General features: G+C 41.0%; 1 protein-coding gene across 4 annotated transcripts in view; it reads right to left on the bottom strand.

Moving 5' to 3' along the window:
• Positions 1–14,591, bottom strand: part of HYDIN (HYDIN axonemal central pair apparatus protein) — a 264,762-nt gene that overhangs the window by 118,488 nt on the left and 131,683 nt on the right. For all 4 annotated transcript variants that reach the window (XR_015698493.1, XR_015698492.1, XM_087729550.1 and 1 more), the window contains exons 31-37: positions 14,179–14,315; positions 11,197–11,324; positions 9,194–9,385; positions 8,397–8,543; positions 4,557–4,796; positions 2,099–2,249; positions 53–247 (exon numbers count right to left, since the gene is read on the bottom strand). Coding sequence is in view for 2 of the 4 variants with exons in the window: in XM_087729550.1 (XP_087585676.1) it covers positions 53–247; positions 2,099–2,249; positions 4,557–4,796; positions 8,397–8,543; positions 9,194–9,385; positions 11,197–11,324; positions 14,179–14,315 (1,190 nt within the window). In the remaining 2 variants the exon portion in view is untranslated. The remainder of the gene's footprint in view (positions 1–52; positions 248–2,098; positions 2,250–4,556; positions 4,797–8,396; positions 8,544–9,193; positions 9,386–11,196; positions 11,325–14,178; positions 14,316–14,591) is intronic.

Genomic DNA, 14,591 nt, shown 5'->3' with positions numbered 1-14,591 from the left:
TATTGGCATCCTTTTTATTGCACTTGTATCTAAAAGCTAAGAACACACTCACCTTGACCTTGACCTTTTTCAGTTCCCTCTTCTTCCTCTTCTTCCTCCTGATCAATTTTGGATTCTGCCTGGAGTGTCCGATTATTGTCCATGAGTGACAGAGAAGGAAGAGCAGGGGCCCCCATGGCTGGTGCTTGCATAACCGAAGAGTGAGGCTTCATTCCATGTTCAGAAAAGTGAGTGCTTTCTTCTTCCTCTGTCCGGGAACAAAAAGAGGAAGGATACCATGCACATTGGAAGGTAAGAATGTTTCCAATGGAGCACTCTAAAGCATACCACAGCAGTGTGTTGAGAGTAACTGTGGTCACTCCTTATTTCTGCCATGGGAGAGGCCTATGGCAGAACTATTCCCTGCCTCTTCAAGGGCTGCTTTATGGTTCTGCGTCTATGCGGGACACAGATAGGCTCAGAATAGACACTGTAGCTGCATTTATATGTGTCTCCATTAAAACAATGCTGAAATTAAATTCTTGTTTGATAAACAGTGCTATTTTGGAATAAACAGTTAATGTGCTCCAACACGAGACTATGAGACAAAGCCTAGCCAGAAATAGGCAGCAATTCTTAACAATCAAAGCAAGGAAATATTTCAGCCAAATGATCTTATTTTATGTTTACTCCACCTTTATTTTTGGACAACTCAAGATAGTCTACATGTCCAATGCTCAGGCCTCTTGTTTCCTCACCACAACCCTCCTATGAGATGCTCTGGACCGGCTGCCATGCCTAAGAAAGGCAGGACTCCCACTTTCAAAGACCGCTCTTCAGCCCGTGCTCCAACTGTGTGTTGGAAAAGGAGGATCCCAGGTTCAGGCTGAAAAATGCCAAGCAGGATTGGGCCTCACTGACTTCACTTCACTTTGCCTCTGAGATTGCAAATGTGGGGGGCCTTCCGTGTCAACAGCCCCGAGCAAGAAGGATGTGATTTCCATGCAAGAAGATGGGATGGGCAACCTCTCCTTGACTGCAGGCAGTGCAGCTTCCACCTTCAGCTGGCTTGTTCTGATAGTATTGTGGCTGGAATTAGCCAAGCTCAGAGCACCAACACTCCAACTGGCCTCTCCCCAAGCTGCCATTGTTCCTGGTTGCCAAAGGGAAACTGGATTTAATCAGATCAATCACTTAAGTGGTTTCATTTGCATGGAAGATGCTTCAAGGACCATACTGACTCCATGGCCCAACTACTTCTACTCAAAGGATTTGTTTCTACTTTTACATTTGTTTATCACATTAATCTAAATCAGGGGTGTCAAACTAGCAATTACATGTTGTTGTCACGTGATGTATCATAACTCCCCTCCTTTGCTAAACTGGGGATGGGCGTGGCCAGCGCATAATGCATCCGGCCCATGAGTAGCAAGTTTGACACCTCTGATATAAATGATTAATATGAAGATATATCTAAATCATGAGAGGGTACAATGGCTCAATGGTTAAAGATGCTAAGCTTGTCAGCTGGAAAACAGACACCCCAAGGTTCAAGACCTGTGTGAGCTCCTGTTACCAGCCCCAGTTCCTGCCTACCTAGCAGTTTGAAAGCATGCAAATTCGAGCAAATTAATAAGTATCATGTTGGAAGGTAACAGCCTTCTGTGTGCCTTGGCATATAGTCATGCCAGCAACATGACCACAGAAAGGGTCTTTGGGCAATGCTAATTCCCTCGGGCAAGAAACAGATGAGCCTAGAGTCGGACATGACTGGGCAGGGAAACCTTTCCCTTTATCTTACACCTATACTGCTCCTCTAGGAAGGAGTCAGAAGGTTTATTCCATATTCAAAGGGGTTAATTAAGTCAATTAAGCAGCAACCTTTCTTCTGTGACACAAGTTCTTGCAGGAGATATTCTGTCCCAATGGCTACATGAAATGAATCTGTGTGAAGCGTGTTATTTCTGTCTCTTTATCTTTTTTTCTGATATTAACGGAGACCATCACTAGACTTCTCTTCAGAAGTAGAAACTTAGAGCCATGGGCAGAAAAAGCTAGAGCAGAAACAGGCTGCTCCTTGCAGTGCCACAGACCCACCAGTCACGGGATCCTCCCTCACCATTATCCAGATTCAATCCTTCCGGGTCGCCTTGAATCTTCTTTTGTTCCTCAAAATATTCCAGCACCTCGAGAGGCAGCTTCTCTCCAGGCATGCGAGGAGGCAGCAGAAGGATATGGTGGTTATCGTAGCCCTTCAGCATCCGCAAAATCTGCAGTCAAGACAGGACAAACCACAAAGACTTTCTGACATGCAGGCAGGGCACTCTCAGACAGATTCCAGCTGAGGATTTGTTCTGAAATGCCTCATCCACCTAGATTATTTCTTATCTTAAAAATCCTTGTTTCTTTTTAGAAAGAACAATCCTAGATGTCACCTATCACTGTTTCATGGCTTGGGACTGGGCTCTCTCAGGGACCTTCTTCTCCCAGAGGTTTCTACCTGTCTAGTTCATTCAGTAGGTTAGGCATGGGTCTCATCAGTCAAGGAATGTGCAGATTTGTACCTTGTTCCTGGAAGGTGCAAGCACCCAAATCTATTCAGTCTAGTTTCAACTGAGCCAAAGCCCAGCTTTGCACGCCATCCAGGCCACGAATGCCTCTAGGGCACTAGGGCAGGATATCCACAGGATCCCTCAGGTGAGCCAGTGTGGAGATGTAAAGCTAGGTATCATCATCATACTGATGATACCTCACCTGAAGCCATCAAATCACCTCACCCAGAATCCTCATGCAGATATTCAATAGGTAGGGAGAGAGGACCAAGCTCTGTGGCATCCCACAAAGTAGGGGCTGTGGGCTGGGCTTCTTCCCTCCATCAACACCAACTGAAAAAGACCCCATAGAAGGAGGAGAACCAGCAAAGTGCCCCCATCTCCTGAAACTAGTCCAGAAGGTCACCATCATTAACAATGCTGAAGGCCACTGGGAGGTCAAAAGAGCAGGAATGGTAGCACTGCCCTCATCACACTCCAGCCAAAGGTCATCAAAGAGCAAAATCAATGCTTTTTTAGTCCCATAATCTGACCTCAATCCTGACTAAAAGCAGTCCAAACAATTTACTTCATCAAAGATCCTCTAAAGCTGCCATATGACCACTTTTTTCCACGACCTCCCCTTAAAAAGTCCCTTGAGAAGAGGATGAGCCAGCACCTCTGTAAACTATTGAAACCAGTCCCTCCCTCTGTCAACTCTGAAACCATCTTGGAGCTTCAGTGCTGCCATATTGGAGCTGAGGGATAGGGAGTGGGGATTAGATATAGTTGGGGTTGTATAGTCAACAGACCACCAGACAGCACCTGATTGGACCATGTGACTGATTGTTTTGGGGTTGAAGGAAAAACTTTTACTTTTAATTATGTGAAAACCATGGGAACCTTCAGAGTCTGTTTTCACCAGATTCGTGCCAATATGATATATCCAATAAAGCTTTTCTTTGAGGAATTAATCTGTGTTGGAGTTTTGCTTGGTATGGGTCTATTATCTGGAACCCTGACACCCTCAAGGAAGAATGAACAACCACTCAGACCCAATCATGTATCCCTTCCCAAGTGGCCTTGACAACCAGAGGTCTTAGATTCAAATACAGGAGTGGCTGACCCCTTCAAAACCCCTGCCCACTTCCTCAGATTCAACAGGATGAAACTTCATACAGATAATTTTAAAAGACTTCACCCATGTAATCTCCACTGGTTCTGCCCCAATACAGTGAATCCAAGCAACTATATCCACAAGATGCACCATATATTCCTCACAGCAACCTTGTAGGTAAATCCCACTATTAAGCCTTCCAGGGAGAGATCAGGTCACATGAAACTGAGGGGTGGATGAAATAAGTGGCTACCAAGGCTTTGGCCAGACTCCTTCTGTCAAGCTCCTTCTGGAATCCAGTTGGGTCCATTAATCCCCTGGAATTAGCCAGTCTAATAGGACGCGCCTCCTTGCAGAAACAGGAGGTGACAGAGAACTAGAGGCTTAGCAGGGAGTGATCTGACAAAGACAGGGAGAAAGCAATGTCTCCCCAAAATCTAGAACACCCTGTCATAGTTCTGACAGTCACATGTATGACCACTATTATACAATTTGTTCTGGATAACTGGGAAGAGGCTGTTATGGTGGCCATGAACTCTGAACTACCTCAGATCCTGTTCCAGAGAAGGCAAGCTGAAGTCCCCAAGACCATAAGCCTGGGAAACTCCATTGCCAACTTGCCCATGGAGTCAACAAACTCAGGCAAGGAGGGAAGCTGGTACAATAGCAATATTGTTAAATATATGGTGTATAATCAGTTTAATTAAATTTAAATCCTCTAATCCCTTTTACTTTTGGGAGTGGACCCCAATCATTTCAAGTATGGTCCTTGACTCAAGAAAATTTCACAACCTATTCTAAGTTGTACAGGCATTGTGACATATTTGCATCCAAAAGACCTTTTAATTGCTGGTCTCAGAATATCTTCTTGAAGGATTATTTATTCAATAAATACTTGGAGTTAATCTAAACTGGTACAAATAGCTCACCCGCTCTTCTAGAAGATACTGCTGGTCAAATTCTAAGGAGTAGAACTCAATAGGGAAGCTGCAAGGGTTCTTCACTACCACTTCAGCTTCATCTCCAACGCCATAGGGAAGGAGAGGCCCCAGTTCCAGGAGGGAGGGGCTGAATTCAAGACGTGGCTCCAGGCCTTGCCCAGAGACATTCAGCAGCAGTTGCTGAGTGCTCTGTGAAATGCTCAAGATCAGGACATTGTGGTATAATTTCTAGGATGTAAAAAATAATATCATTTATTATAAATAAGAACAGGTAAAAAGGCCCCCAATTCATCTAAACCCAAAAGCCTCCTAGCTTCAGTTAATAGTGTTTGTTCAACTTAGAACAGCTGGACAGATATGGGTTCTGTCCTGTTGGAGTTAACCCAAAAGATTTGCTGTCTATCTGGACTCTTGGTATGTAATCAGTGTCTGGCCAGTCACTTTGGGGTATCATTCTCTTCACAGCATTTGAGCTCAGAATGGGAAGCCCAGCTGTTCTTCCATATAAATCCAATTTAAGAGCAGGAACGGCATGTGGACAGAATCCTGGCAGGGAAGGTGAGGAAATATCCAGGCACGATGCCTCCTTAATAAATCTACTTTGCAGATTGACTGGTTGGTGTCACAGTGGGATGGATATGGTATAGCATAGCTCTGCAGAGCTTCATGAAACCCAGCATATACCTGCCTGCCAGGAGACCCTATGGGACCAAAGCCACCCTGAAGGGATGATTGTTCTGACCTAGGCTTCCTGATAAAGCATAAATCACATTCTTAGTCCCCAAAACCCTCTTTTATTTAAATGGCTGTGAATTATGGTCATTCACACAGCCCGTAATGAATCACAAACAGTCTGTGTAAAGTCTGACAGATGTCTGCTCAAGTTGCCAAAGTCTTTCAGGGTAATATTGATAAGCACCCACCTTTTTAAAAAATATATTTTTATTCTTTTTAAACAAAACAACACATACAAAACAAAGCAAGAGAGGAAAGAAGAACAACTTTCCTCCATTTCATCAAGCATGTCATTTGGTTACAAGTTTTTGTGCATCAATTCTTAAATTTAGAACTAACATCACTGGTTTACATTAAACATAACTAAATGTTTCACTGTCAATGAGCATTATGTGTTCAGATTACCATTAATATTCTTTCATTTGTAACAATCCTTATTTCCTTGAATTCATAATTATCTATCAAATAACAATGAGTCCTTAAAGTATTATAGTATCACCTATCTCTAAGGAGTAAAAGCAAAGATTGGAACAAAGAATTCCCATTGGTTTATAATAAACATTCATATTTTCAATTGACTATAATGTCTCCAATCGTCCAGAATTCCAAGAATGGTTTCGATAAGCACCCACCTTTATCTCCCTTGAAATGCTGCCAGAGACCTAATTGACAATTAGTTTGGCAAGGCCAAATGTAGCACACTCAAACAGAGCTTCTCAGAGTTTGAACTGACCAGAATGAACTAATTGCTTCCTGCAAAGGCTCACGTCCATTTGCTCCTCTTTTATGTCTTATGAGAGGGGCCAATCATCTCCAAGCCTTACTCCTGAGTCGCTCCTTTGTCTTAACTGTTCTTGCCTTCTGGCAGCTCTGCACATGCGCACACTGGGAACAAGATCACACTGTTCTTCTGCCTCGTTGATGTCAGGCTCCAGAGGCTCCGGAGGCAGCACATCACTACCAGATGGCCTTGGCTCGCTCTCTGCCTCCGACACAAAGCCCTCATCTGAGCCTTCCCCAGGACTGGCCCATGTTCCCCCACAACCTCCTCAATGCCCAACTCTGCTGCCAGCTCTGCAGGCCACTTGTGGACCACAACACCGATCAAGAAAGGAGGGATACTTTGTAGATCCCAAGAAAACAGCAATTTCCTCGTTTGATCTAAAGAAACCCTCCAGATCAGCAGCAGAGACAACGGACATTTGGCAAAACTAAAACTGTGATAACCAGGATAACAAGATTACGAGCTGGAGCAGTTTGTAGACAGAGGATTGAAACTGGGTGAGACAACTTTCAATTTTTATACTAGAGACTTAAACCCAAATAAAAGCATTTTTTTAAAAAAGATTCTCCAAAACTAAGAAAGCAGTGATTTAATACACGTAGAAAGATTATGCCCAAAAGTGAAACAAATTTTTGATTCTGAAGCTTTAAAATATAGAAAGCCTGGACTAGAACTGGTAGTAGTATGAAAAATGACTTAAATTGTGGATAACACTTTTTGATTATTGGAAGAAATTGTATAAAGAAAAAAGAATCTCTTTTTTTCCCCTCAATTTTTTTTCTGACAGTCAGCTGTTTAATGCTGAAACCTTGAACAGGGATGCCACCTACTGGCGAAAGAAGATATTATACTAGAACACAGTGGGGAATGACCTTGACAGTGAGGATTAAGTGATAAAATAAGAAAAAATAAAGAGAACAAAGGAAATAGTGAAAGACAAACAACATCTGGAAGGCCTTTTATTTTGGTTCCATATCTTCTGCTGTTTTGGCGGCTTGGAAGTACTAAGTGGGCCTTTTGACAATTTCTAAGGCAAGGTGAATTAAAATTAACAAGAAGCTTCTTTGAAATTGAATATTTGATTCTGTGGATTAAAGACATTTGGAGAAATTTGGTAGGCCAATCTGGATTATTAAGACTATTTGTTAGAAACACTCTACGAAGCGAAAAGGAAAAAATAAAAATTAAACAAAACTTACAAATTTGGGGAATTTAGAGGGCATAAATTGGAAAATTCTAAGGACTATAAATTTAGGAGATTTTGAGGAACAGTTCCAGGACTGTGTAAATTCTATTAACATTGACGTTTTTGGTGTTTCTAGGAAACTGGGATATTGGAATCTTAATGGAATCTTGAATTACTAGTAACTCATTAAATGAGTATAAGATGTTTCAACAGGGTAAAACAAATATGCTTTATAAAGAAATATTGATGTTTCAATGCATTCACAGATATGAAAGGAATCATAGGGAGATGATGGAATTGATGCAGGATAAAGATGTAAGACTAGAAAACACTCAGTAAATGATAATAAAATTTAGAAAATAAAGAAGAAAACAGAAAGAGCTGAGGAAAAAAAAGAGGAGATAAAGCCAAAAATGACACAAGTTGAGAAAGATATGGAAGAGATAGCAATAAAAACAGAACAGACAGATTATACTCTAAGAGTTCAAAATATAGAAGAAAACAAAGCAAAAGTTCTCTCAAGAATGATGAAAGAATTACAGATGGGTTCTTTAGAGATCCAAGACACAAGAGATACATGTGGTAGATGAAATACTAAGATTAAATAAATGTGATGTAAGGAGCTACAAGATCTCAAGGGAGAAGCATGAAAGATTTACCAAAAAGTCAATAAGAGCTGACATTCTAAAAAGGGTAAGAGATGATGGAAAGATATAAAATACTTCTTTGGGTGGCTATTTTATTAAGAGGTAGAAAAAAAAGGTAGAAAGTAGAAATGGGGAAAATAGAATTATGTATATTGATATAGAATAGAATACATCATGACTACTATATGTATACAAATGTTAAAAGTTGAAAGATTATGATTATGTATATCTAAAAATATTACTACTATTATTACTGTGTGTAAAATATATCAACCAAGACAATACTTTGTCCACCAAGCACCTATGGATGTTAAATAAAAAACTATAAATAAAATTATAAAAAAATAAATAAATCTACTTTGCATAATTGTCCAATGAAGCCCTCCCTTTCTTTGTCTCTCCTGCGATCAATGCATCTCTGCCTGAAAACACTTCAGATACTTGCTGTGTTCCAAACAGTTTTTTTCATTTCGTACCTCTTCTCTTGGGGCAAACTTGACCTGCACGTTGAGCCGCTCTCCGGGACCCAGGATCCCATATGGGGGAATCATCTCAAAGACATGGGGCTTCACCTTGTGTTCCCGCATTTTCCGGCGCAAGGTCATCGGCATGTGCTTATCCACCTGAGCTTACAACAAACAATGAAGTCATGAGCAAAGCTTGCCTCTTTATGCCATTCTGAAGAATCCTTGTGAAGGACAGCACACCCTAGAGGACAAGAATTATTGCCTCAGCCCTCACCAAACTTTTGACCAATTTTCTAGAAACACCTTTAAGGTGTCCCTGGAAGTAGGGTGGTTTTTCATCAATATGAACAAGGATGAAAGGTTTTTCCTTTGAGGCTAATAGAGGTTTCAAGAGAAACAAGAATCCAACTCCATCTTCTCTACTGCACAGGCATATTCCTGATCCATAGTATGTGATTAAAAACTTATCAAATAGAGGATAGGGTCATTAAGCTGCGTGGGATTTTATTTTGCATTTTGAATTATTTGCATGGGAAAAAACAGAATCAGGATTTGTGTAATCAAGCCTCTGTGACAAATCTTACGCAATTTACCTTATTAAATTTATATGAAAACAAGAATATTGTTTTTCACTTCTAAACATTTTCCTGAATGTTACACAGATCAAAAGGGCTCAGCCCAAAAACCAAAACTGCACCTTTCAAGCTGCTTAACTTCCAGCCCACACCAAATTCCTACAGATCAAGTTGCTTTTCAAGATGCAATCAAAGAAGAGCAAAACAAGATATATTTCAGTGTTGTGTTACCTTTTTCATTTGTTCATTGCTTGTGGCAAACCACTCACATACGACCTGCAGTTGATTGTGAAGCTGTATGGTCTCTACCTGGCACTGTCCACACTGGACAGCAGAGAACTCCAGATTGTCACTGGACATGCAGAGAGATGGCATGATCACCGTTGCCCGAAGAGAGATGTGGAATGTGGGACCAGCAACAACCTACAGTGAATCGTATCAAACCCTCCTGAGCATAATGCATGGTGTATGACTTCCATTCTCCCCCAAACCCACCTACCCCCACCCTCAGAACTTCTGAATTAACCATAGGTCAAATGCCCAAGAGGCACATGGACACCACCCTCCCTGGACCCTCTGGTCCTGATTACTTGAAAAAGGAAATGAAAACAATCCAGACAATTCAGCCCCCATTGCCTGCAGGCCATTACAGTCCTGGAGAATCATCTCAACCACTGCTCCACTCCATCTCGTTGTAAGCAGGTGACACTCCAGGGCAGCCTTAGGTTCCTTCCCACCAAGCAGGGTGGCCTGGTTCACATTCCAAGCCAACTTGGCTAGATAAAGGCACAGTCATTCTGCTCTTGCAGTTGTTAAGATAAGCTGTTGGTTCTACAGACGGGCTAAACTTTTCATCGGATAAACTGTTCAACTCTACTTGCCCAGCTAACACATCACATCCCCTATCTTTTCCTTTCATGGGCAATACTGTAACTCATGCCAACGGGCGTCCTGATTCTGCAAAATACAATTGCACTATCAAAACCCTACAAAGTAGATGATTGAAGTATAAACAGTAACCCTGCAGTTCTCTGGTATCACCCCGCACAAAACGAAGGCTAGACCTACTAAATTGCCCTGTCCCAGCCAGCTAATGAACCCAGTGGGGTTCAGAGGGAGCTTAGGATCATTTGAGGATCTGTTGCAGGGTTCGACAAAGCCCTGGTGGCTATCTAGAATGAGAAGGCATCTGGGTTCTGGATTACATTAGATCATGCTTAAATGGCCTTCACCTTGATCCCAGAACTCCCCCTGGTTTTCGGAGATGCTGAGGGAGATGAAGTGGGAAAAGAAACATCTAGAACACAGTTGGTGGATCACAGGAGCAAATCTCACCATACACAGGCTGGGGCCATTAGCAGTAAGAGCCCCATGGAACTAAGGGTAGTGAAGCACAAATATTTCTTTCTTCAGTGTGAGATCCAGGCCCCTCCTGGCTGATTAAGGCCACGTGGGAGAGTGTGTGTGATTGCATTAGGCCAAGGGTGTCAAACTTAAGGCCCGGGGGCAGGATTCGGCCTGCGGGGTACTTAGATCTGGCCAGCGGGGCCACCCTGAAAACAGCAAAGGACCAGCCCTCAGTGCTCCTACCAGCAAAAACGGGCTCCTGAGCTCCATTTTTGGCTGCCACGACCTCCCGCCACCCTCTGCCAGTGAAAATGGAGCTCAAGAGGGCCGCACTCAGAAGCCCATTTTCACTGGCAGAGCGCTTGGGCCCCCACAGGGTTCCAGACAGGTGTCACATTGAACTGGCCATGCCCACCCTGGCACGCCAACCCCGGCCCCACGAGGTCAAACACAACACCGATGCGACCCTCAATGAAATTGAGTTTTAGTTTAGGCGAAGTTTAAGTTCGGTTTAGGTTTAGGCGAAGGCAACTCCTTCTTGACAGAGAGAGTGGTCCCACCATTTTCAAGGAAGTGGAGGTGAGCTCCTTCCTCAATGCGTCATATTCTGACCAGTGGTGGGATTCAGCCAGTTCGCACCACTTCGGTAGAACCGGTTGTTAACTTTCTGAGCAGTTTAGTGAACTGGTTGTTGGAAGAAATCAGTAGGGCAGAGAACCAGTTGTTAATTTATTTGAAACCCACCACTGAGTCTGACCCACCTAGTCTAGACATTCTTTGGCCATTTTTCCCCTTTTCGGGACAATAGTGGTGCATAACTCTGTATCTGTGTGTACACGCTTGTGTGCCTCTGTGTGTATATGTGTATAAAACAAACTTTGAAGCACCTTGATGGGCAACAACACTTCTGTCTCTCCAAGGGCACAGCCGACACTCTGGGGGTCAAACCATATTTCGAACGTCTCTGTCTCACAGAAAGGTAGATTCTTCACACGATCCAGTTCAGTATTGAAACCTGACTCAGGATAACAGCAATAGAAACAGCTCTCACTACTTATGAAAATAAACAACAGTTGAACTCCATACATATTGCATCTTGTACAGAAGTGCTGGTTCTTTACTAACAACTGCAGAAGGGCAGATGGTGAGAAACAGATAGCCAAGTCCTACATTCTGAGCATTGCACAGAGCTTTGGCTTGACTGGGGCTTAATATGAAATGTGAATATAGTCATTAGGAATTGTAAGCATTTGGACTTCCAACAGAGAGATTCAAAGGGGGGAATATAGTTAGGATAGGTTAGCAAAGGTAAGGGAATAAGAAATGATATCAATTATATTTGGGTTTGCGGAAATACCATCCCATGGAAACATAAACTGAGACCTGAAGAGACACCTACAGTAATAGAAAAGAAAGAGAGAGGAGGAGAGAATGAAAGGAAGATGGGGGAAAGAAGAAAGAGGGAAGGAGAGGAGGATGGAAGGGACAGGAAGAGAAGGAGAGAGGGTATGTAGGGGAAAAGGAAGAGTAGGAGTAGGAGAAAGGTAAGGGAAGAAGGAAGGGAAAGGAGAGGAGGAAAGTAGAGAAGGGAGGGAGGGAGAAAAGAAAGGGAAAATAAGGTGGTGTTACAACAGGAGGAAGGGATGGTAAACAAAGCAACCCAAACTGTATATGTATATTATAACCTATCAAATGAAATAATCAATGTATATGAATGATAAATGTAAAGAAGAAGAATTATGTGAATGTACACTTAAAATGGTATGTAAGAGAATAAAAAAAATTAAAATTTTCTGGAAAAAAAGGCTTAGAAGAAGAATATAAACAATTTGAATTAAAATCACAAAAAGAACCACAAAAATAGACTTAAGAACTGGAGTAGAGCTGATTAGACACAAATTAAATCTTATAGGAAAGGATGAATTGGCACAACAAATAAAAAGAACAAATGAAAATGAAGGTAAAAAGTAAAAAATTGAGAATAAAATTGAAATTACTACAGGACTCTAGGAATAATGGTGGTTTTGGGCTCCCAGGCTAGGAATTATATTATCAGGCCGCAGCTCTCATCTGGCTAAAAGATTGGGTGAATTTAAAGAACAGAAGGCTATTGTTATTAGAAGGGCATGACTTGCAATTAGGCTGGCATGCCTTCCTCTGGTATGGCAGAAATATGGGGCAAAAATGTATGGAGTGTGTTACTTAACATTTGGAAAAAATTAAACTACAACATTATAGGAAAGTACAGTCTGGCTCTCTCCAATGGAGGCAATAATATATCCAAATCTTATAAATTGGGGAAAAATTGTATGTTACAAGGATATTTTGGATGAAAGGGATGATCTTAAATATCCAGACAATTGCAGAGTCAGACTTACCCTGGTGACTGTATTTTCAAATCCAATCAAGGCACAAAAAAGATGTTAAATTATGGGGTGTAAATAAAGAACTGGATAAAATTTTAATGGGGACAGATTTTCTAGAGGAAGAGATAAAAATGGAGGAAGAGATAAAATGGAGGAAGAGATAAAGAAATTATGATTGCCTGGGCAAAGAATTTTGACTACAATATAGAACTAGAAAAATGGTTAAAAATTTGTGAGAAACTACAAGCTGACGATGGCCACAGCCTATAAAGAAAACGACTACAAAATGTTTTATAGGTGGCATTTGCTGCCTGCAAGACTGGCCAAAATGTATAAGAACTCCTCCGCCAAATGCTGGAAATGTAACAGATTCCAGGAACATACTACCACATGTGATGGACATGTAGGAAAGCAAGGAATTACTGGGAGAAAATTCATAATTGGTTAGAAATGATAACTGTGCAACATATTGAGTTCAAACCGAAACATGCCTTTTAGGTATACTGTCAGAAAGTTAAGTCAAAGCAACTGAATACTTAGTGTTACATATTGATGGCAGCAAGAATCATGTATGGTAAATATTAGAAAAATGTGAACATCCCACCGGATGATGATATAATTAGGAAAATTTGGGATTGTGCTGAAATGGATACATTAACCTTAAAAATTAAAGATAAAGAAGACTCGAAATATTATAGGACATGGAATAAATTTTATGAATGGATAGAGACAAGAGGTAGAAATGAGAGGGAAGTTGACGAATGTCAATAACTGTTAGTATGGAAAATAAAGATGCTATAGAATTATGGATATAATATGGAAAAATTGTAAATAGGCTAATGTAAGTAGAAATTTAGTTAAAGCTCATTTTGTTTTTGTTTTTTTACTTTGGTTGTATTATTATAATTACTGTAAATATATTATTGTTATATTTATTAGCTTGTTAAGTATGTTAAGATTTGCTATTGCTTTTTCTTTGGCTTTACTTTATTTGTAATTGTTACCCTGACATGGCACTGTCTTTTCAATAAAGTATACATGTCTGGGTGTGCACATCTACATATATACAGTATGTATGTACACGTGTGTATATTGAACAGACTGAATCAGGGCTTACCATTTGTTTATTTTATTTTTATTGGTGCTGCTAAGCAACAAATTAGACCTGGCATTATTTTTGGTCACACTAACAGAAGCCTCTTCTAGTCTGGGGTAAAAGGGCGGCAGTAAGTTGACTCATGTTGCAAACACAGATAAAAGTGAGCAAGGCTAGGAAGAGATCCTAAGAGAACCTCGCTCCCTCACTGCAATCTCCATGACATACAAGATGACCAGCAATGAACAAAGCTACAATATTTGGAACATATTAAAAAACTATGCTTTTCCAGTAAACGTGGGAAGTTTCTATGTATTTTGTCCCATTTTAATTATTTGGGCTTTAAACCATTGTTCACTGTTTCAATGTAGGCTAGGAAAAAAAATGGAATGATGCCCTTCTTGTACCTGTGTCCCGTAGGTCCCGTCGATCTGCATGGAAGGAGACAGGGAAGTGGCCGGTGTTTGTGATCTTGATGATGTGAGTTCTGATGGTGCCCATGATTATGTAGCCAAAATCTAAGATATACTCAGGTAGTTGGGCTCTAAAAAAAACCATAATGTGTGAGAGAAATAAACTAAGGTTATTTGTGTAAAAGAGAAATAACATGACAGAGTCCATTTTGACAGACTCCATTTTACACTCTACTTAAAGCTAAAGCTAAATACTAAAATACTTAAGACAGTAGTATCATAAGTGACTTTTGTAACACTCAGCTAATAATTTAAAAACAATTGAACTATTAGGGGATTTCCAGAAGGGGAAGTTCAAGTGAGGGGAAATTTAACTGAGAAATAATTGGATGGGCCAGGGAATGCTG

Source organism: Thamnophis sirtalis, unplaced genomic scaffold, assembly GCF_051295495.1.
Source record: "Thamnophis sirtalis isolate CommonGarterSnake01/CBP01778 unplaced genomic scaffold, rThaSir2_p1.2 scaffold_14, whole genome shotgun sequence".
NCBI lineage: Eukaryota > Metazoa > Chordata > Lepidosauria > Squamata > Natricidae > Thamnophis > Thamnophis sirtalis.
The sequence above is the reverse complement of the archived record's forward strand: the minus strand, read 5'-3'. Positions and strand labels throughout refer to the sequence as shown.